At 39.1% G+C, this 22,580-nt stretch overlaps 1 protein-coding gene and 1 long non-coding RNA gene across 2 annotated transcripts in view; one reads left to right on the forward strand and one right to left on the reverse strand.

Annotated features, from left to right (window-relative positions):
* The first annotated feature begins 4,116 nt into the window (after window positions 1-4,116).
* LOC131879356 (uncharacterized) lies at window positions 4,117-5,760 on the forward strand. The gene is made up of 3 exons (XM_059225655.1): window positions 4,117-4,307; window positions 4,367-4,702; window positions 5,405-5,760. The coding sequence occupies exons 1-3, from the start codon at window positions 4,145-4,147 to the stop codon at window positions 5,695-5,697; spliced, it is 792 nt and encodes a 263-aa protein (XP_059081638.1). The 5' UTR covers window positions 4,117-4,144; the 3' UTR covers window positions 5,698-5,760.
* A 1,356-nt stretch (window positions 5,761-7,116) lies between these two features.
* LOC131879578 (uncharacterized) overlaps window positions 7,117-22,580 on the reverse strand; it is a 21,128-nt gene continuing 5,664 nt past the window's right edge. The window contains exons 2-3 of the long non-coding RNA XR_009373169.1: window positions 13,327-13,611; window positions 7,117-7,401 (exon numbers count right to left, since the gene is read on the reverse strand). This is a non-coding gene — a long non-coding RNA (uncharacterized LOC131879578). The remainder of the gene's footprint in view (window positions 7,402-13,326; window positions 13,612-22,580) is intronic.

Consider the following 22,580-nt stretch of genomic DNA (forward strand, 5'->3'; position numbering starts at 1 on the left):
GAATGGTCAGTAAGACAAAATACCCTGGCACAGGTTCGTTCTGGTTGGTTTTTTGATAATATTTACAAGCACAATAGATCTACAAAGAATACCTGTTATCAAGACATGGAGGCAAATGTCTTGTCAATGTTTTTGGTTATTTTTCCTTGGGATGTTCCCGAACAAGTTTTGGACTTTTTCCGCCTTCAAATTTGCGACATCTTTTCGAGCTTTCTCTGGAGGTGCTCAATCCTACATGGAGCCAGGGCATTGAAAAAATATTCCATCAGTTTGAACTGATGTTCGTAAGGATGTTGTTTGGGGGTAGCTCCCAGGCTGTTCCATTCTTCCTCTTAAATAATACAAAAACGGCATCAAGCCATCAAAAGTCAGCCAATGTCACTTGACGCGGAGCGGGTAGATTTTTTTGCAGAAATTTGGTCATTGACAACGAACGGAAATGGGGGATCGATGGAAATTAAATGGAAATAGTACCTTAACGAACGATTTCAACACGTTAGGAATAGGAGATGCTTCTTGGATAGCAATAGTTCAATACCACCATACAAGTTTTTGAATTCAGATTGGATGAACCACTATAATTACAAGTTAATAACAGTGTACAGTCAGGGTGTAATTGACTGGAGTAAGATATTACAGAAAAGTTGGTTCAATGCACACAAAACAGTGAAGATGGAAATCACAGACAGTACGTACATAAGCAGGTGAGTAGGGGTAAATGATATATTGGTTATTGCATTAGAGTGGGTGGGTCAGATTGAACAGATCGTTTGTCAGCTCCAGTCGTTGATGGCATTTGGCTGGGAGGAGGACAAAGGTACGCAATCGCCAATACTCCGAAGGGATGTCGGGCCAATTACAATAAGGTGTTAGCAAGTCCTTGACCAGGAATGACAACTTATGTCCGGACTTCACCTCCGGAAAGGTCAGGTGCCCAACACTGTTGGACACTAACCTTGCCAGACCGATGGTGAGGGGCTCGGTTTCGCTTAGCGTCCATGCATTATTGGCATATTGGGGCACGCTAATGTATCGTTTGAGGAACTTGATGAGGGTGGCATCAACGGATTTGAGGGGAAATTGGGCGGAGTGAGACACCAAAGAAGAAGGCTGTATGGGAAAATTGGGGGGATGTAGATCCGGAAAGAGTTGAAGGATTTTTGGAAGGAGAAGATTCTTCATTAGAAGTTCTTGCTGGATAGGGACACAACTCATGAATGCTTTTGAAAACGTGCTGTATCAGATACTTTTCGTCCCTTCTCTGAACACTGTGCAGTCCCAACTTTTCTAGTCTCTCCCAATACGAGAGCTCTTTCATTCCTGTGATGTTCCTAGTAAAACATCTTTGGACTTGTTCGACCTTTTGCAAACCTGCTGAACTCATTGGAGCCTAAATGGGTGAAGCATATTCAAGATGTGGCTGGACAATCGACTTGTACAGAGTTAGCATCGTGTTGCTATCTCTGGACTTAAACGTGCGATATATACAACCACACATTTGAAAACCCTTACCCACCTTCAACTGGATATGCTCATCGCATTTTCCATTATCTTTGAGGACTACACCTAAATCTCTCATAGATGAGACGTGCTCAATATCTTTACCTCCATTATCAAGTATTAGTGGAGTATTCAAACCGAAGGTCATTGAGAGGAATTCAATTCCTTTCAGGGCCATATTTCTCTCAGTAACCCAAGAATAGATTATTTGTCACTTTAAATATACTCTTTCGTTTAGTTTTGTTCTATTCCCTTTTAATGTAGGGATAATACCATTAGTGTTTTTTGCCATCTTCATACGTTCAAAATCAATGTTTTAACAACAGATAATTTACGCCTTGGGGATGCTATATATGTAGTTTGAAAATGCTTTCGAAATAGTTGTATGTAAAAATGACTCCATTTGGCTTTCTTAAAAATAGCTTTGCCAATGATCGTTCAAACTCAGTTCAGCAAAGAATTTCAACAAACATGCTGAAAAACAGTTCAATCAAAGAATACATTTGTTCAGAGCATTGCAAAAATACGTACAGGAAAGTCATTAGAACTAAAAGATTTTGCGTTGAAAAACCATTGATATTTCCAAGTAATTCGAAAGGTTTAAATGTTGTGCGTTAAAACATGTCATTCGTTTGTGAGAAAATAATGTGAAATAAGTTTTGATGTCACATGTTTAAAGTAGAGAGTTTTAAGAGCTGAAGACTCCAGAGTGTTTTTGTGCAAAACTCCTTGAAATCATAGATTCGCATGAAAAAGGTGATCATTTTTTTGCTTAATTGTCATGAAAAGTGTAGCAGGTATGTGTGCAGGCTAACTCTATCTATACATTTGAGAACAGTTGAAGACTGTTACTAATCAATTAGCCATTTCCATTTTTTGACCTCGGAATCGTCGTCAAATTGTCCCCGATCAATTTGTCAAGAAGTAAATTATGAATAATTGAAAAGAGGACCCTTAAAGTTACTGGAAGCTGCAAAAATCTCAAGACTTTCAAGCATTTGTTTGGCATGGGCCATCAGGCCGTTATGTCTTCTTTAGGTTCTTTTTCATGATATTTGCTCGCACCATAATGCAGCGACCTCAATGTACCGGGCGTTCGAAAAAAATATTTACACCCTTACTCTGAAACTTCAGCAGCATCAATTTCTGCCACTAATTGTATTAGTTGTACAAAAGCTTCAAGGTTACAGAATGTCGCTTGGACTGAAATGATCATCAATGTAGCCTCCACTGGCATTGACGATGGCCTCCTACATATATCCCGAATGCTTTCCATGGACATGGCAGCCCAGTGCTCGCTGACGGAGCCTTTGAGGGCATCAACATTCGGGTGGTGGATATTGCACCCAATGGACTCAACATGTACCCAAAAAGTGAAATCCAAGGCACACACGCTCTTGGACCAATCACTTCTGAACCACCTTATGCCAATGCTCCGGGAAGTTGACCTGAACCCCCTCGGGCAACAAGTTTCCTCCAAAGCCTTCACGTGGTCATTCCTCGTGAGCCTGCATCGGACCGGAAACCAGACGATGAGGCGGTCTTGCCATCAGAAGTCACAGAGGCCAGGGACATGGAGGAGGCAAGGTGCTTCGTAATGGTGAGTGTACGAACGGTTACATCAACATCGCCAAAGGTCAGAGACCTCTGTCGGGGTCTTTCCAGCATTAAAAACTGATCGAATTTCGTTTGTCTCGCTTAGAAGTTATTTTCTCGGACCATTTTCTATCCAGAGATGTGATTTTTTTCTCTTTCTGCTTGTATTTTGTTGGGTTTATTCAGGAATTACCCGTTTGAGAGCGCAACCTTGATTAATGAAGCAAAAACTGTGCGTAATTTTGAAGGATGGTCCCATTATCGCTTAGAAAACTTTGTGCTTAAAGTATTTTAAACTCGTTAAATCGACGGAAAATGATTGCTGCATTGAGTTGAGTTTCGCCGCCCGTAGTATGATAACGCGAGCCAGAGCCGATCAGGTAAGTTGATTTAACGACCTTAAACTTAAAATGTAAGGAATTGGCCTCAATAGTATGTGCCTAGGTACCTGCTTATGGTTTGATTAAAAAACTATAACAAGCATGATTCAGGTCATAGTAGTGCCAAAAAGGAGAAAAACACGTATCAGCCTAATCTACTTCTAGCCACTTAAGTCTGTCCATGACGCACTTTTTGCCGCTAGTGGTAAGAAAATGATGTAATCGCCCAAACCCTTTAAAATCATTCCTTGTTGAAAGTTGCGTTGTCTCGGGATTATTGAAAAATCTACAATTGATCCACTTCAAAATATTAATGGACAAAAAGTAGTATTGATGTCCAAGTTCTCTACCTGAAAAAGCATGAATAGTGGACAATAAAGATTTGTTTCGGGTACCATTCATAATTATGATCCTTATCCTATCTCTTTTGAATCTTACTCTTTAGACTAAACGAAACACCTCTCCATTTTGATTTAAATAGCTGAACCCTTGAGTTTGACAACAGAGAATTTTAAATTTGATTAGTTTGCGCAAGATATGTGGCAAGCAATGAAGTAGGAAAGCCAATAAGTTAAAGGCAGATGAATATTAAATGAATCATTTCATGGTCATCCCCTCCTAAACGAATTAACTCAGTTCTAATTTGAGTCCCTATTAGTTCACTTGATATGATGGCTCAGTTCCTTGTTTTTTTGTGTTTGTCGGCTACAACCTTATTTGTAACTGCATCACAGTTTGGATTGTTCCTTAAATCAGACTTGCTCAACAATCCCTCAACTCAACCGCAGTTTCTGGTCATAAAAGCTCCCATGAACCCTTGGAACAATATTGGTAAGAGCTTTAAAATAACATACTGTCCAATGGATTTTTAACCTTGAATGACGATTTAGGTCCCTCCATGCAATGCGCCATTCTCTGCCAAGGCTGTCACATATTTGAAGTTATAGATGGATTTTGTGCCTTGTACAAACGAATTTCCGAGACTAACCCGCCTGAACCCGATCCAGTTATTACATCCGGGTTCAAAATTCATCCCAAGGGCCAACTCCCTTCCAAATTTTGGTTGCTAGTTTTTCGCTTGAATTCTTCGGATGAAACATTTTGGCCCAGGGACGTGGTTGCTCTTAACAAGGATGATCCAATTGCGGAAAAATATTCAATTCTGGATGAAATGGAGGATTACAAAGACCAGGACAGCCATTTTCAGTTTAAATTGTGCTATCCAGGTAGATCCAAGTGAAATTATTTTCATTTTCGTGCAACATAAATGTGAAGGAACCAATCAATAACCCTGGTTATCCTAATTATATCTCAGGATGATTCTCCGAAGGGTTATCTTTTCGAAAGGTTTAATAGCTCAAGGGGAATGCTGATGAAAAAAAGTCACTCATCGACGGCTTGTATTATCTTTTCAGTGCTTTGAAATGAGAATGTTTTTGCACCAGCTAATTATTTGATAGTGTGGGATTTTGTCTCAAAGACTAATCTTACAAAATATATTAGGAAGTACTGCAATGATCAAAGTGAAATTAATTTATATTTCAAAATTGCCAAAATTATTTGCAGTAGTTAGTAAAGCAAAAATTGAAATGCATTCTTTTGATCTTGAGATGCTAGGATTTCCATTTCCAATCATGTTAAGGAAGTGCGCAAAAAATGGGGAAAACATGCAAAAGAAACTGTTTCTTACTTGTGGTTGCTTAAAAAAATAAGAAACTGGGACTTCGTCATTTGGGTGAAATATACAGTATGAATAGTTTTGATTGTCACTAGTAGTTTTCACCAAAGAATAAAAAACTTGACATCCAGAACACCAGTTTTTCAAGTCAAATGGCCTAGTAGAGAGATCACAACGACTAATTGTTCATACAGACTTAGTATCTGAACAAACAATAACTCTCATTAACTTAAGTGTTTCTTGTTTCTAGGTTTGAGCACATCCTCATGTTATCGATGGAGTCAAAGTGACAATCCTTTGGACATAACGGGCCAGACCAAACCAAGTGATTTCGTTTACATGAGTGGACCTTTCCCAAAGCACGTTCATTTTCATGGTTTGTCGAGAAGTACACCCTCCGATTCATTGATTGATGGCGACATGGCCGACTCTGAAAAGTGGTACTTTGCTGTTGGAGCTTATCGGCACTCTTCTTATCCCGACTCGTTTCCTGGCCCCAATGGACAGATGGCTAACTTTGTGGAATTGTACCTTGAAGTGTAGTCTTTGCAGACCTATGATGTAGTTGTGATTGCAAATACATTTCCAAGTAGTTGTTATCACTTATATTTGAAAACAGAGTAATTGTATTTGATGTGAACCACATTTGGAAACAAAGGAATTCTAATTCTAGATGATTACAGTAAAAAACTGTATCTGTAACTATTACTTAGTACTTTGAGAAATTCTAACAGGGCAATAGCCATTGATTACAATTTACTGGGTGCAATTGAAATATTTGAGTTACAAGTCCAATCAGCGCTTGACCCAATGAAATTGCTCAAGGTCAATTTGGATCGCCATTTATCCAAAATTCCTGACTAGCCCTACATTCAGGGTCTTTCTAAAAGTAGAAATACTATCATTTGGTGGGCCGAGTAGTTTCTTGTTCATGGTTAGACTTTTTTAGGTTAAAACCTATTCTTTTCCTTTCTTCATTAAATGTGGGATAAATGAACAAATTTGCCATTTTGGGGAAACACTTTTTTCTAGCGCATTTGACATTTTGCTTTAAATTGATCTAAATGGGTTGCATTCGAATGCTGATTTGATTTTGTTAACATTTGTTACTCTTCAATATTGGAAAACTTTGATCAAAAACAGTTGCAAGTTAGTAAAAAAGGCTTCAGAGCAATCGATAATAATGGGAGCCACTCCAACGGCCAAAATCTACACGAAGTATAGGCAACATTCGTGTAAGTTTGTTATTGATAATGTTCTGGGAGTATAAAAGTTTTAAGAAATAGTTCCCTTTTGCAAAGCCATGCTACTCTTCTTCAATCAAAGGAAGCACATTTAAATACTCTGTGTTATCTGTTATCTTTCACGATGCCATCAATCATTTTGCAACCCACAGATGTACGCAAGATAGGGCGATGATTTTCTATGTTTTTGGCTTGGTTTTTCACGGGCTTTTCTAACCGCTACAGGGAATGGAATCCCCAGTACTCTTCAAATGAAAGGTTATAATTCGTGTATTCATTACCATTCAATCTTTATATAATATTTGGTCTACCAACGAGTTTGCGTGGGCAGACTGAGCTAGTCCTTGAATGTTTTTTGTCCGTGTCCCACCTTTCGGAACACATTCAGAGATTGCTAGAGTGGAACAGACGTCCTCAAAAACTAGGATCATTTTGTCTAAGGCTACATCAATGGATGATACCTTTTTCAGCATTGAAATGAGGTCAAGCTCTCCTAACCTTTCTATAATTAACGGCCAATGTTCATCTTTGAACTTGAACTCAGCCAGACCGACCATTTTTGACCCCTTTTACTCTAGAGCACGCCGGCTTTTGAGTTACGGCCGACCCTTTCTGAAGAACATAATGATCTGACAGATTACTAAGTGTCACATAGGCTTTCTGGATCAAGTATGCATAAAATACGTCCATACGATACACCAAGATCAAAGACTTCACGCATACTCTAATTTTTATATTGATCTTAGTTCACGAGATTAGCAAGTTTCTGGGCTGTTAGGGCCAAAGATTCGGCGATATCTGCGTTCTCCCTTGATTCTCTTGTTTGTGTGCCGTCGGCTATGATTCGGGCTCCTTGTGCAGCTGCCATCGCACTAGATGCCGATTGTTGGGCAATATGAGACCTGTTCATCTCATTGGGCCTGGTAAGGAGATCGCCAATAACCCTTACAGCCTCAGTGGCCACCTCTACCTCGCTTCGAGCCATTTTGACACCCAGGTTGGCCTGAAAAAGATATGTAGTTAAGGAAACAAAGAATTGGACCCTCTTCTTTACTATTGGGGCATTCCACGTCAAGTTGACACACCCTCAGGGCACTTGAGTCTCAGAATCTCATGAAATGTAACAAATTCATTAAGTAAGTAGAAGTAAGTTAACGACTGGAATTTCAGCCCCATGGAGTCAGTATGGCCTTCTCTAGGGCCATGTCTGCTTTTGGCCAAACTGCCCGACCATCGGTGCTTGAACAGCTATAACTCCAGCTGTGATTATCCAATTGAAGTGAATTTGGTATCAAAATACTCCTCAGACAATGGCGTTTCGATTGAATTCTGACAAACGAGTGCGCAACTTAAAATTCGACGAGTAGTGTCATTATTTAACCTTTGACCATTGCAAAACCGCGATCCGGACTTTCCCACTTGTTGCGCGTACATGGCTGTGTGCGTGTGTTCTATAAGTACTCCGAAAATGAAAATGGGACCTCAATGGGTTTAGATTTGTTGATAACTTATGTGAGTGCATTTCGCCAATACTCACATCTGAAACGTGCTATCACACAACGATTGCACCGATGAAGTCTCAAAACTGAAGGTGAAGACGCGGAAAATTTAATATATACACATTTATTCATCAAGTTTGCACGGCAGTCAGAAGAGCACCGTGTAGCTACTCATTTTTAGTATCAATTTTGATATGTATTTATAATCAAACATACGACTTGGAAGCGATGGCTAGTAGTTTTATTAGATGCTATAAATTCGTTTGTTAGTAATTCCACTTATCTTTCCTGACGCTGACGTTCGGGGCACTACGGAAACAATGATAACGACAAATATTTGATGCATTGACAATGGAGGGATCGTCAATTTCTGAATAATAAAATCTATTGGAAGGTCCATTAGGATGAAAAAATTTCATTTGCACTCAAGTGTCAGTTTGAGGACGCAAGGCAGCCACAACTTCCCAAGAATAAACATGAAATCTTCATTTTTTAATCCTTGTGGGGCTGCTATCAGTTTTTACTTTCCCAAAACTGATAACCATTTCATGGTCAATATTTTAGATGCCTGTAGTAATTATTATAAAAAATGCTTTCCACCACCAAGGGAATTAGAAATGAACATTTACCTTGTCAAATAGTTTTGGACTTCATTACATCTGAGGTTTTCAAGGTCACTGGGGTAAGCTGGAGTGCATTTTATCATGAAGAAGCTAATGAAAGATGATTATACATGTTTTATACATTTTTCAGTCTGTCATGTCCAAGAGTCGCAATAAACAAACATTAAACATTACTGATTGGATGACCTATTCACAATTCAAGGCTTGGATGCCGACACAATTATATTTCATTCAGACCAAAAGAGTAGTCTAGCCTACAAGCAATCTACAACCCTCAGAATTTCAAGAAAATCTGGTTTGGGGCGCTAGAATAGAGCGAGAATAAAGTTGGGTCAATATGTCTTTGAGATTGCATCCAAACACCATACCTCAACGACTTTATTCGGGATCCTAGTCTCAGCAAAGGAGTCGTCCAACCCGGTCTGGCATGAGAAAGAATTCCGTCTCTCTGCGGCCAATTACGTGGATAAGATGACAAATAAAATTGTTAATTGGATACTAAAAGTGGCGGGGGACCAAAGCATAGTGTTTCTTATTAAACAAGAGGGGGCCCTGGCCCAAACAACTGACAAGACGAGAGCCTATTCTAGAGCCGTGATTAACTCATTTTTGATCAAGGATCAAAAAGTCAAACATTGCTCTTTATCTGGCAGTGTCATATTACTCAATTTGGCAGCGAATTATAGCCAAAGCATTCAAAACAAAACCCTGCCTCGAAAAAGCCTTGAAGACCACACTCATCCTCACCTATAGGGGCTTCAACTCACTGTTCAGCCTCTATAATAGGGACTGCTTGTTTCATAATAAGACATCTCGCGGCCAAAAAAGGAAAGACAGCGTTAGTAAACCCTCTGCTAACTATTGTTCTTGCATCGTTGTAAAGAAACATAATTAAAAACCCTGGACTGAATTTGACGTTGATGAGTTAAGAGTGATGTTTGTAAGCTCTATCTTGAACAAACTATCAAGGAAGAAATCCTGGCAATTTTGAATGAGACACTCAGCAACATCGAAAATCCAAAAAAACTGGATTACTGATAGCATCAATTAAATAAACACAGAAGTTTGTTACTAGAGTTGATTTACTTTTTCAATGACATCCCATTAGTAGTGGTATGTTGGGAAACCATTACCTAGCTTCAAAATGTAACTGAATATTCCCACATCAAACTAAAATTGTTTTTGTATTATTGATAAATTTCATAACTGATTACTTGGGAATTGGCTAGTGTCTTTATAAAGCCAACAATAAAAGTGATGTGATCAAATGAATTATTAAAACTAAATGTAGGGTACCAGAACACTTCGTGTGATTGGCACCGACAACAATGCCATCAAAGTTGTTTATTGTTTGAACAACTTATACATCAAGGTTGATGATAAAGAATATGGGTTAAGAAATTGGACTAGATTTCTTTGAAAAAAATTCAATTCAGTTTTCTGTATGGTGGCATTGTTATTATTTGCAAGTAAAACTCGGATCACTAGTGATTTGGAAAATATTCAACTTTAAGATGGAAAACATTTAAATGAAATTTACTTCAAAAAAGGTAAAGTATTAAAAGTCGGGCTCCATAGTTAAAGAAATTGAAAAGTGTTGATTCACAGACACTATAAATTGCTCATTTTGTTCTTTCACCAAGAAACTTTAAAAGTAGATGTGAAAATTGAGACTCTGTCCAATACTGTTTTATTAATAATTTTTCAATTGAGTTCAAGCAGTGTTTGTTATCACATATTGTTTTAACCCTGTCACTTAATCTCAAATTGGTTGTTGCAAGTTCTATTTAAGCCATTATCCCAACGTCTTAAAATATGTTCCCCTCCAATGGTCTAAATTTCAGATACCAGGAACTAGTTACTCTTTTACAATCTTCTCGAAGGCTTGTTAACAGGGCATTAGTAACCAAATTACAAATAACGAATTTATTGTAATTCGTTCCTCTTTTCGAAAAAGCGTGTTACTCCATAACTATTTAAAATGGGGTAATGATAACGACCCCAAATCTAAGAAAAATACTCGTCACTCGTTCCTTTTCCAGCTTCCAGACTGGCTTTTTTAATTTTTAGTTTATCTCATGACAACTGAGGAAGCAAAAGGTTCGACAGAAATTGTCAGTTTTTGTTATTTCCATTCAACATATTATGAACAATAAAAATCAGTTTTGACAATTGTGGTTGCTCTTGAATACTTTGAGAGAGTCTTGATTTCAAATCTTGTAGCATATGCTACTTTACTGTTTACATCTTCTGAATCAAAATTCACTGGACTGAAGACCTGATTCAGTCTAATTTCAAGCAAAGTAAAATCTCTCTTTGGCTTGAGTATGATGCATCAAATTTCCAAAGCTTCCAGATTTCCACAGCTTAAGTCATAGGCTTCTAACAATGAAGCATTACTGGCTTGACAATGCCGAATACTGTTTTTCCATCATGACTTGTGCGACATTGTTTCAAACCTTCAGAAATCACTACCCCATTCAGGGTCCGAATTTTGACTCCTCAAAACATTTTGATGCAATACATTTTGAACAATTATGCCAAGATTAAATGACAATGCTCATTATGGAAAAAGTAAATATTCTTCAAATTTTAGACGTTAGGAGTGCTTTAAGCCAAAAACACAATTTCTTTAGAGAAGTAAGGTCTTGATGGGCAAAATCCATAAAATATTGGGCATCTAAATTTTAGGCAGTGACGAGTAACGGCATTACATTTTTTGTGTAATGGTTGTGTAACGAATTACTATTCTTAACCAAACTAATTGTCAACGCAATTTGTTCCTTTTATTGAGAAACGACTAATGCCCTGCTTGTTGAATACTTTTGCAAATGTTATTGCTGGAGGTGTGATACATTTTGCGCCTTGGCCAGTCATTTCCTTTGAATGGCCAAGTTCAAAGCATGAACCTTTACAAAGAGAGTGGTTTTCATATTTTGCACTTTCATTTGCAAATATCTTGCTGGATAAACCTAGCCAAGATTAGGATAAATATAATGCTAAATTAACAACCATTGATGTATTTCAATTTCATTATCGAGTTCCGATCAGGATTGCAACAAAGAATTGTAACACTGAAGGCAGGGCTGAATACCCTAAGCAAAAAAGGTACATAACAAATGACTCCTTGAAGTATTAAAGTGCAAAAATTATGCCAAGATTCATTATTAATGTTCCTTGGTGTATAAATCTAACCGAATATGTTCAATTTTGGATTATTTGAAACCAAAGCTATAATTTTCTGGGAAATTGGGTCAGAAAACACCTGAATGTTTAAAATTGCCCCAAAATGACAAGATATTTGAACTAATAATCACAATAGTCTACTCATCACTCTTATTTCACTATCTCACATACCCTCAGATCATTCATAAGAAATGCAATCACTTTTTTTGTATCTGTGTTCACATGATTTCAAAAGTTTTGAATGAATCAGAAACAGTCATGATTACTTCTTAACAGATGACTAGCCCTCTACTCCTTACTAACGCTATGTTTCCTTTTTTGGCCGCTAGAGTTTGTTCAGCTCTTGCCCCGCAGCCCCTATTGCTCCCCGTTCCGTCATCATCTGGATGCATGTACGAACGTGAAGAACAGGTCACAATTGAATCTCCACCCGATTTCATCGTACCTCTGGCGGAAGAAATCAGAACCTTTTATGGGATGCGTGATTACGACTCAAAAGAGAGGCCAACATGAGCAACATACGCACAATGTATTTCATTCTTGGATCGTGCGCGTTATTAAACCACTAATCGAGAATATTCAGTCTTTCAGCATTTCTGTTCGCCAAAGGTTGGAAGGAAAGGATGTATTGCTCTTTTAACGAGCACACATGTTACTTTTCACACGAGCATGTTGGAAAATATATTCATTCAAGTGGTCAATAACGGGGCTAAGTGGGAAAAATCTCAAAGAAAAGAGTGAGATTTTCCTTTAGAGTGATAAATCACTTCTGGTTCTGAAAAAAGGTCACACCTTGAAGTATTACAGATGAGTCTAAGCGAAAGAAATTATAACGCAGCATTTGTCTCGAAACCACGCAACCTCATTCCACGAAACAAAAGTTCGCAAATTTCGACTAAATCGGTTCATTATTGGCAGAGACATGACCATTTCAATCTTTTGGGTCCCAAAATCCAGGTCTTTCTGATGCACCCGGTATTTTGAATTTTCCATGTTTTCACCTTCAGTTTTGAGACTTCATCGCTGCAAACTTTGTGTGATAGCACCTCGAAGATGGGAATATAAGCGACATGAGCTCACAAAAGTCATCAGCAAATCTAAACCCATTGAGGTCCCATTTTCATTTTCGGAGTACTTAAAGAATACACATACAACCATCTACATACAAGCCAAAAATTAAGAAAATTCAGATTGCGATTTGGCAGAAGTCAAAGGTTAAATAATGACATTACTCGTCGAATTTCAAATTGCGCACGCGTTCGTCAGAATTCAATCAATAGGCAGTTGTCTCAGGAGTATTTTGAGACCAAATTCATTGCAATTGAATAACCACAGCCGGAGTTATAGCTCTTCAAACACGAGCGGTTTGGCCAAAAATGGACATAGTCCTTCAAAAGGCCATGGATGATAGCTTAGGCACCTAAACTTGTTAACTTGTTGTGTGGCGTTTTCAGATGTCAACAAACGATTGCGTCAAAAATTAGCACAATCGAAGATAATTTGCCGTGATTTCATCAAAAATAATGCCCACTTAACGTGGAATGCCCTTGTTTTATTTTTAAGAAAACGAAGGATGTTATCCGTGGTTTAACGATTCTCAAGGAAAAAAAGCTGACTTACCACGTTATTGACCAAATTCGGATATGCAGGAGGGGGTGGATTTGGTACCTGAGGATGATTGTCCGTCTGATTGGGATAGGGTGTGGAGGCTGTTGTTTTGATTTCTGTGAGAGAAACAGACAGTGTAGTCTTCCTCGTTTGTCCAGACCACTAACGACTAGATCCCGCATTGGCACGACCTCAGTACAGAGGAAAGTGGATTTGGCGTCAGCAGATCAGTACACCAAAAAAGAGAAGGGTGACTGCCTGATCAGTAGCAACGACGCTTGGAGGGAGGGAGCGTGTCTGCGGAGCCATAAAAGAAGTAACATGGAAGGGTAAAAATTGAGTTTGTTGTGGTTTTATACTGGAGCTGAATCGGTAACTATAGGGGATGTCAATGTAAAGGAAATTCAAGGAAAAATGTGGTCCGGCACCCTGATTTTGGGCATTTTGGGGAGAGAGAACTAAGACAAACATCACAGTCAACTCGGTCAACTCGCACCACTCGCCCATTGAATTTTCAATAATTCAGTGATTTTGAGCGAGTTGTGTTACAAAACCCTACGAAATGAGCATGTTTGGTGATAATCAGTGAACGCACTATCAAACTGGCTCAATACCACAATGCTAATTGCCTAGAAAAGCATGTAAAATGGAAAAAATATCAAAGATCCAATGCATGCACAGTGCGGTTTGGCTGGGCATGTTGTCTTTGATTTTACCCCATGGAATAACGTCAGTTGTCCATGAACGCGTTTACTTGACTAGCCCTATAAGCAAGAGCTACTCAAACCGATTGAATAATCGGCTACCATACCCTAACAGCCTCAAACGGACTTTCAGAGTCTGATTTTGGTACTTTAGTTGCGTGATTTTCGATGGGCAGTGCTGCGTTGAACGGACTCATCAATTGCTATGGCTATGTATTTAGAAGAGTACGACATTGAGCTCAGCGTACCATAGCAGTTGAGTTTTGAACCTTCAATCCTGTTCCAAAACAATGCATTCAAATGCGTCCCATATCCAAACCAAACTCAATAAGATAAAAATATGTGGTTCTAGGAGTCATACACGGCTTTAGCTACCCTTCAGGTACCCTTAAACGTACTTTGAACTAGTCGGATATCATATAATTGGCTGATTCTACATTTTTGATTGAAAAACACATAATTAGAATCTGGTATTGCTGTGATTGCAATTAATGATGCCTCCAAAGTAATTTCAGTCTTAGAACTACCCCTTAAGGCACAAAGATGTGTTTAGTTTGGCTCTGGGACGCATTTAAACTCTTTGTTTTGGAGCAAAAATGAAAGTTCAAACTTCAACCGCTATGGTGCACTGACCTCACTGTCATACTATTCTAAATACAGAGCTCTAATCAAAGCCATCCTTGGCACTGTGAGAAATGCCAAGAAAATTGTGGGGCTTTTTTACGACTGCCTGATATGCAACCTATTTTAGTCTGGGTTGGTTATATGAGAAGGAATTGAGTATAATGATATCAAAACTATGTTGGGCCAGTATTAGGATAGGTGAAGTAACCCAAGTTTGAATCTCCATCCATCAAATTTGACACGCACTGCCTGCTATCTTGGTGAATTAATTTGAATGGACTTTTTCTATTTTGTAAATGTGGAATAGTGGTGCAGCTTTCAAAAATCATTAACCATCACTGCCAGAACAAAATGTCTACAAAACACCCCCACAAACCGACAAATTATTGACCATTGTTCCTCTTGGCCTGTGGCTGGCTAGGCTTGGTCTTATTATTTTGAAAAGTAGCAAAGTTGGGGGGGGGCTTCATGAAAATGTCAGGGAGGTGGAAAAAGAGAACCCATTCATTGGCTTCATGACTACAATTTGTTACTTTGTTTTCAGCTTGGCACAACTGACCATAGTAGGCGCCTAAAACCAAGCGGAAAAGATGGCATTAGAGTTTCCATCCAACGTAATGCCACGTTTTTTAAATCACGCAACTAAAGTACCAGAATCGGACTCTGAAAGTCCGTTTGACTAACAGCCGTTCAGCTGTCACCCATTCTTCCGAAAACGAGTCCGCCCGGTTAGCTCTCATGCAATCTCTAGGATCTTAACTTTTGGCGAATTTCACGCTCATGTTGGCAAAGTAGAAAAAAGTCAAAACGCATGAAAATCCACAAAATGTTATTGGCCGAGACTTGAACCAATAGATGCAAACGCTAAATAAGTTGTTTTGACAGGCATTCTGTTACATTTGCTTGCACGGGTACCGTATTGGTAGAGCATCCGCTTTCCAATTTGCGAATCCTGGTTCGATCCCAGGCTAGCCAAGTACAAGTTTCTTTGCGGTATTTAATTACAGCATAAGTTGCTGCTTTAAGAGCTTAAATGGGCCAACCTGCGGTCATTCCCAAGGGGGAGGTAAAAATTAATGTTGGCTGTGACGACGAAGTGGGAATATCCCTCAATTGGGACACCCATTTTCAGATGGCAGGCCGGCCAAGAGATTGTTATTGCGCAATCCATGTAATAGTTACTTCGTTATTGCCAGCCACGTTGTGATGGTTTCGTCCTAGGCCTCCTGATATGCCTGGACATCTCTGATGAGTGGTGACCGCATGGCCATTTGAACCATGAAACTGATTAGCGAGCCCCTTGAAATGATCAAGCGCATCAGGGATGACGCTTGGGAGGCAAAAGTATTCAATGTATGGAAAATAAAGTAAAACAGGTAGCTCTAGGACAAGGCCTGCAATTTTTGACTTTTTGCCAAGTTTGGCCAAAGACTCATCCTGTTTTTAACCAAGGTAAACAAGGCCTAAAGAAAACATCTTTCAAAAATTATTTTCTTTTGTGGTCAAAACATAATGGCCTGCTGTATGGCCAAATTTAAAGAAAAATAGAAATGTTGGCTGTACTCAATTCTTTTACAAAGAACTTGAGCCCAGACTCATTAAGAGTGCTTGTGAAATGTTGCAAATGCATTAATTTTTACTTTTTCTATTCTTTTTCGCATTTTCTGCATCATTTTGGGTATTTTCCATCTTTTTGATTTTTGCTTGAAAATAAGTTATTTCCCTTGATTTTGCCCATTTTCCTTGAAAAAATACCTTGAAATATAAAATTTTTGAAAATTCCAAAGGCTTTTTTTAGTACATGCCAAAGTATCTAGTTCAGAAAAAAATGGTACATCTGGCATGCTTACCAAAAACCACAACACAGTTGATAAATGACTTAAGTACAAATGTTTTGCCGTGACGCAAGCTGCTTTTGTTCAAAGTACATACAGTATTGAGAGTTTATTAACAATTTAGCACACTATGACCCTTTGAAAAAAGCTAAAGGCCTGCTATATTCATTCAGTTGAGCAGAGTGCTCATAGAGTAAGTTTGTGCATCTTTTTCGACATGCTCATTAATTTTTTACTATCTTGTAATTTTACCATTTCATTATTTTGCTACTGTGTCTTTTCAAAAGAGTTAAAAAGCTAGAAAAAACTGCATTTTTTTGCATTTTTATTGCTGGTTTGCCCCGTTCTATTGCATCTAAAGTTGCATTTTGGCCAACATTATTTGCACTTTATGGACAGCCCTGTTCATCAATCAGCAAAATATTCAAAATTGAGAAAAAAAACTTAGATGCACTTGTACTCAAAGTATATGTCCGGACTGCCAAAGCACTAAAAAAGCATTCCTTTTTTGCTCCACGAATACTTTTCAATCCCAAGTGGTGAATAGATTAGTGAAATGAGTGATTGTCGCCCAGAGCTGCAAGGTTAAAAATGTTTTAGGCTATCAAGTAATCCCTATATGCACAAAAGTGTATTTTATGCAATTGACAGCTTGTTGTCAAAACTTTTTTAAAAGTGTATTGTGTGCGTAAAATGAAAGTGAACGGTCTTAACTTTTGGCGGAATTGGGTGAAAAGTGGCGGAAAATTTGAATTTTCGCCAAAAGTTGGCGGAAAATTTTGGCGGTTTGATGTTTTCGCTGGCTATATTTGGATCAAATCATCTGGCACCACTGGTTGGCCATGTAGCAAACGTATTGGCCGGACAGCTGAACATTGAAGATGAACATTGACCGTTGATTATAGAGAGGTTAGGGGAGCTTGATCTTATTTCAATGCTGCAAAAGGAATCGTCCATAGATGTAGCCATAGACAAAATGATTCTAGTTTTTGAGGACGTCTGTTCCAGTCTAGCAATCTCTGAATGTGTTTCACAGGGCGGGGCACATTATAAAATTCCGAAGTATAGGAAGAATTTGTTCAAAAAGAGTTGCAAACTAGCAAAAAGGCTCCAGAGCACTTTGAATCCAGTAGTTGTGGATAGCCTTCAAAGAAAGTTGGATTTAATCCAAGGTAGAATTAAGGCCTCCATTGAGACCGATCAGTTGAAGAAAGAAAGAGAAAGTGAGGTCGAATCCGAAGGCGGTTTTCTCTTATGCAAACTCTAAGAGAAAGATCAAACACCCTGTAGGGCCTTTTGAGGTCGATGGGGAAGCCATAGACAATGTAGGGACTATGGCCAACATACTTGGAGATCAGTTCTCTAGTGTGTTTTCAACTCCACTGAGTTTAGGAGCAACAGTCCATTGCTCTATTGATGAGTTTGTTGGGACTGGCAAGGCTTGTCAAGCTGAGCATTTAGATGATCTTGTAGTCACAGATCAGGATGCTTTAGAGGCCATCAGGGACTTGAGACTCTCGAGCTCCCCTGGCCCTGATGGAGTGACATCTCAGTTTCTGATGAGATGCTCACAGGTTCTTGCTCCTGTTTTCTCGTACTTGATGCGTTGCATCTTGGACCAGGGCAAGTTCCCCTCTTCTCTGAAGGTAGCTCATGTTGTTCCAATTTTCAAAGGGGGAGATAAGTCACTCCCCAGTAACTACAGGCCAATTTCTCTCACTTCGAATATTGCGAAGGTGTTTGAGAAGATCATGAAGTTCAAACTTGTTGAATTTCTTGATATACATGAAGTCCTTCCTCCTAGCCAGCATGGGTTCCGAGCACATTTTAGCACGGTTACCCAACTGATTGAGCATATAGAGCAGGTTATTGAGGGACTGGAGAGCCATGAATCAGTCGATGTAGTTTATCTCGACTTTGCCAAGGCCTTTGACAAGGTAGATCATGGCCTTTTAGTTAACAGGCTCCATGAGATTGGGATCCAAGGCAAGGTTCTCAATTGGCTAAGAAGTTTCATTTGTGGTAGGAAACAATTAGTTAAGGTTGAGGGATCCCTTAGTGACATACAGGATGTCAAGTCGGGTGTCCCTCAGGGCTCCATTTTGGGTCCTCTCCTTTTCATTATCTTCATTGCTCCGCTTCAGAAGCTTGGTAGTAGTAATGTCAGTATCTCTTCTTATGCTGATGATACAAAATTGGTAGTTGGTAGGAATGGTCAGGATTCTGGTTGTCTGGCAAAGGTTCTACACCAAATATATCCCTGGGTTGGTGCGAGTAACATGGCCTTGAATGGAATGAAATTCCGCTCAATGACATTTGGGTCGACACCATTAGACACTCGACTATTAGATGATGAAGGTAAGGACATTGAGCAGGTCTCATCCATGAAGGATTTAGATGTAGTCCTCCAAGATAATGGAAAGTTCGATGAGCATATCCAGTTGAAAGTTGGTAAGGCTTTTCAAACATGTGGTTGGATATATCGCACGTTTAAGTCCAGAGATAGTGTCACGATGCTAACTCTGTACAAGTCGATTGTTCAGCCGCATCTTGAATATGCCTCTCCCATTTGGGCTCCAATTAGTTCAGCAGGTTTGCAAAAGCTCGAGCAGGTCCAAAGATGTTTTACTAGGAACATTGAAGATATGAGAGAGCTCTCGTATTGGGAGAGGTTAGAAAGGTTGGGATTGTACAGTACTCAGAGAAGGTACGAAAGGTATCTGATATTGTACGTTTTCAAAAGCATTCATGAGCTTTGTCCCCACCCAGGATTTAGGGTCAATTGTAGTGACCGTAGAGGCTTAATGTGCGTTTTGAGAGCACCTTCAAGCCCTCGAGAATCCAGGCTAGTTAAAACAATGAAGTCCAACTCTCTTCTTTCTCGGGCTCCTTCATTGTTCAATTTGCTGCCCTCAAATATTCGTAGGGTTTATGTAGGGGTTGATCCAGTAGGAAGATTTAAGTCAGACTTGGACAAGTTTTTGACTAAAATTCCGGATCAACCTTATATTCAAGGATTAGCCAGATCAGCCAACTCCAATTCGTTGGTCGATCAAATAATGTATATAAATAAAAGTCAAGTATAATAAATAATCTTCTCGTCTTGAACTGCTGGGATTTCAATCCCGGTAGCGGGAAGGAAGTCCGCATCAAAAAAAAACAAAACCCAACAGACAACTTGACCCAACGCACAACTTGACAGGGGTCAACTAAACCCAGGGGACAACTTGACACAACGGTCAACTAAACATAATTTAACTACTCAACCCAACATACAACTTGACCTAATGCACAACTTGACAGTGGTCAACTAAACCAAAATAACTACCCAAGCCAACTTGACAGAGTGGTCAACTAAACATAAGTAACTACTCAACCCAACAAACAACTTGACCCAACGCACAACTTGACAGTGGTCAACTATACTCGGGGGACAACTAGACAGAGAAGTCAACTAAACCAAAGTAACTACTCAACCCAGTGGATAACTTGACCAAACGCACAACTTGACAGAGCAGTCAACTAAACATAATTAATTACTCAGCCCAACATACAACTTGACCTAATGCACAACTTGGCAGTGGTCAACTAAACATAAGTAACTACTCAACTCAACAGACAACTTGACACAACGCACAACTTGACAGGGGTCAACTAAACTCATGGGACAACTTGACAGAGAAGTCAACTAATTCAAAGTAAGTGCTCAACCCAGTGGATAACTTGACAGAGTGGTCAACTAACGCAAGTAATTACTCAACCTATTGGACAACTTGACCCAGCAGACAACTGGACAGAGCGGTCAACTTGACTCAAGGGCCAATACAGGGCAAAGGCACAACTCAAGCAAAAACAAAGATTAAACTTTGTATTGGCTTCAAATTGATTTATGCTTTTTAACAACTTTTTGGAAGGCTTCTATTTCAATCAAGGTTGCTGTATTCCTTTGTAGTTAAATTGAATGTTCACTCAGCAAGCTCCAGTTGGGTTCCATATACAAGAATTATTTGGAGCGACGTATGTTATGCCCAATTATCCTTCTGGGTCGAGTTGTGTACTGGTTCGAGTTTTTCTGGGGCGACTTTTCCCGGGTCGGGTTGTCTCTGGTCGGGCTGTACTTGGTCGATATAAAAATATCGTTAGAAAACGTTCTGTCTCCTGACGGCTAACATCCCCGTTGATCTTGGATGCTCCATTTTCTCTGTTTAGGACCTTTACCCCCTACTACTTCACTTTTCGTGAGCCAAAATCGCCCATTCTTTTTATCATGAAAGTATCCGACCGGTAAATTTGTTTTGTACATTAAGGTTCCTCCATTAATCAACACCACATGAAATTTCTTCAATTTATAGTTAACCTACTAGTTCTCGCAGCTAATTTAGTTGCAGAACTATAGAATAACATCAATACACCACACGGTAATTGACGAGAAAACACTCAGAAGCCTTTAAAGCTTAGTTGGCGCATTCCCCATAAAGCGAACACACATGCTTCAGAATCTCATGAAATTTCATGCATTCAATATCTTGGTTGAAGAGGTTACCATCTAAAATATCAGCTTCATAGGACCATTATGGTCAATTCTAGGGCCATGACCATTTTTGAACAAACCACTTGACAGCGGATGTTTGAAAAGCCATAACTCTGGCTGTTGTAATCCAATGGAAATAAATTTGATATGAAAATACTCCTGAGAGAGTGGCGTTTTGATTGAAAGGTGATGAAAAATACAAATCTAAATTCGAAGAGTTATGCACAAACAATTTTGGGCTCATTCCCACTGAACTACAAAACCCCTTGCTTTAACTACTTTTGTTACGTCGGTAGGAACGTGGTCAAGTCAACCACGATAATTCCATCTAGCATCATTAAGGACCCTTAAGTCAAATCCACTTGTCGGAATCAGTTTGCAGTTTCTTCCGAAGGTAGCTTTTTAACCTCCTGAAATGGCTGGGAATGACATTCGAAGGGAACGCTCAATTGTCGTGTATGAAGTAGAGCTCCTTCAAGGTGACAAATGTCTTTTTGAACAGAGACCTCTACCGATCCCAACCTGATGGCGGTCGAAGAACAGTATAGCATTATCGTACGAACGCCTGTAAAACATTTTGATGAATAGTGCTTTTGAATGGTAGTTGAAAGTAGCTGATACTTACAACAGACGTCAGTCTTTTCCAAGTAGTTGAAAAAAATGATCCCACAGATTGTACATTATAATCAACCTCGCATTTTAGCCCTGGCCTGGTTTCAAGTGTATTATTGTTCTAATCGCTTTATTGGTGTCGACTACAATGGAATGAATTCGGCGGTTCAAAAGCCAAGGTTTCTCATGATGAGGGACTTTGAATACGTTGTGCAAGCGTCGTTTCAATTTCGGAAACGGGTCATTCCCTCAATACCTTCGTCGACGTACAAATAATTTCGTTTGACAGTATTTTGGCTCTTTTCTGCTCTTAACAGCGGTGTATTTTCATTCTATGTTTCAAAAATGCTACTTGCCACAACAGAAATGTATTTTGCTTTGAAAAAGCACAAAAACAATTCAAGGTTTTGAGGGCAGAAGTAACAAAACAACAGGAAGGTAATGATAGGATAAGTTGTCATTTTATAACTGAAGTGCCCATGTATGATTCTCATGCATGATCCTAGATGATGTTATAAAACAGTTGCTTGAGGCAAACTGTTTTTGTCATCAAATCGTTAGCAAGTCATCATATACATAGCTACAAACATTTAAACATCGCCATTTCAGATCTCGATGGCATAATGAGATTCAAAATGTGTAGAAGCCCTTTCAACAAACTATACAATACGTTGAGAATAGGCAAGGTTTAGGTTAGGTTAGTTGATAAGGAGAGACTGCATCACCATTAACGCTCCTTTTCTTTGTTATTTCTTGGCCCGTTCAATGGTGCGACTATCAGAGTAGTCCCTTCTTTGCTGCGAAAATCTTAAGGGCGTAACTCAAGTTTAGACGCACATGAATATGGTTCAAGGCCATGGGCTGTACCACCTTGAACATAAAAAATTGTATCATGAGCATATAGTGTAAAAATAGTTTCCAAAAACCATTAAGGATATAAAAGAGACATTGAAATAGCTA

This window comes from Tigriopus californicus, chromosome 4 (assembly GCF_007210705.1).
Source record: "Tigriopus californicus strain San Diego chromosome 4, Tcal_SD_v2.1, whole genome shotgun sequence".
Classification (NCBI taxonomy): domain Eukaryota; kingdom Metazoa; phylum Arthropoda; class Copepoda; order Harpacticoida; family Harpacticidae; genus Tigriopus; species Tigriopus californicus.

Excerpts from the sequence above, each read along its gene's own strand:
- LOC131879356 (XM_059225655.1), top strand. The coding sequence starts at position 4,145 with ATGATGGCTCAGTTCCTTGTTTTTTTGTGTTTGTCGGCTACAACCTTA. Across the intron at positions 4,308-4,366 it reads GAACCCTTGGAACAATATTG|GTCCCTCCATGCAATGCGCC; the intron begins GTAAGAGCTTTA and ends ATGACGATTTAG. Across the intron at positions 4,703-5,404 it reads GTTTAAATTGTGCTATCCAG|GTTTGAGCACATCCTCATGT; the intron begins GTAGATCCAAGT and ends TCTTGTTTCTAG.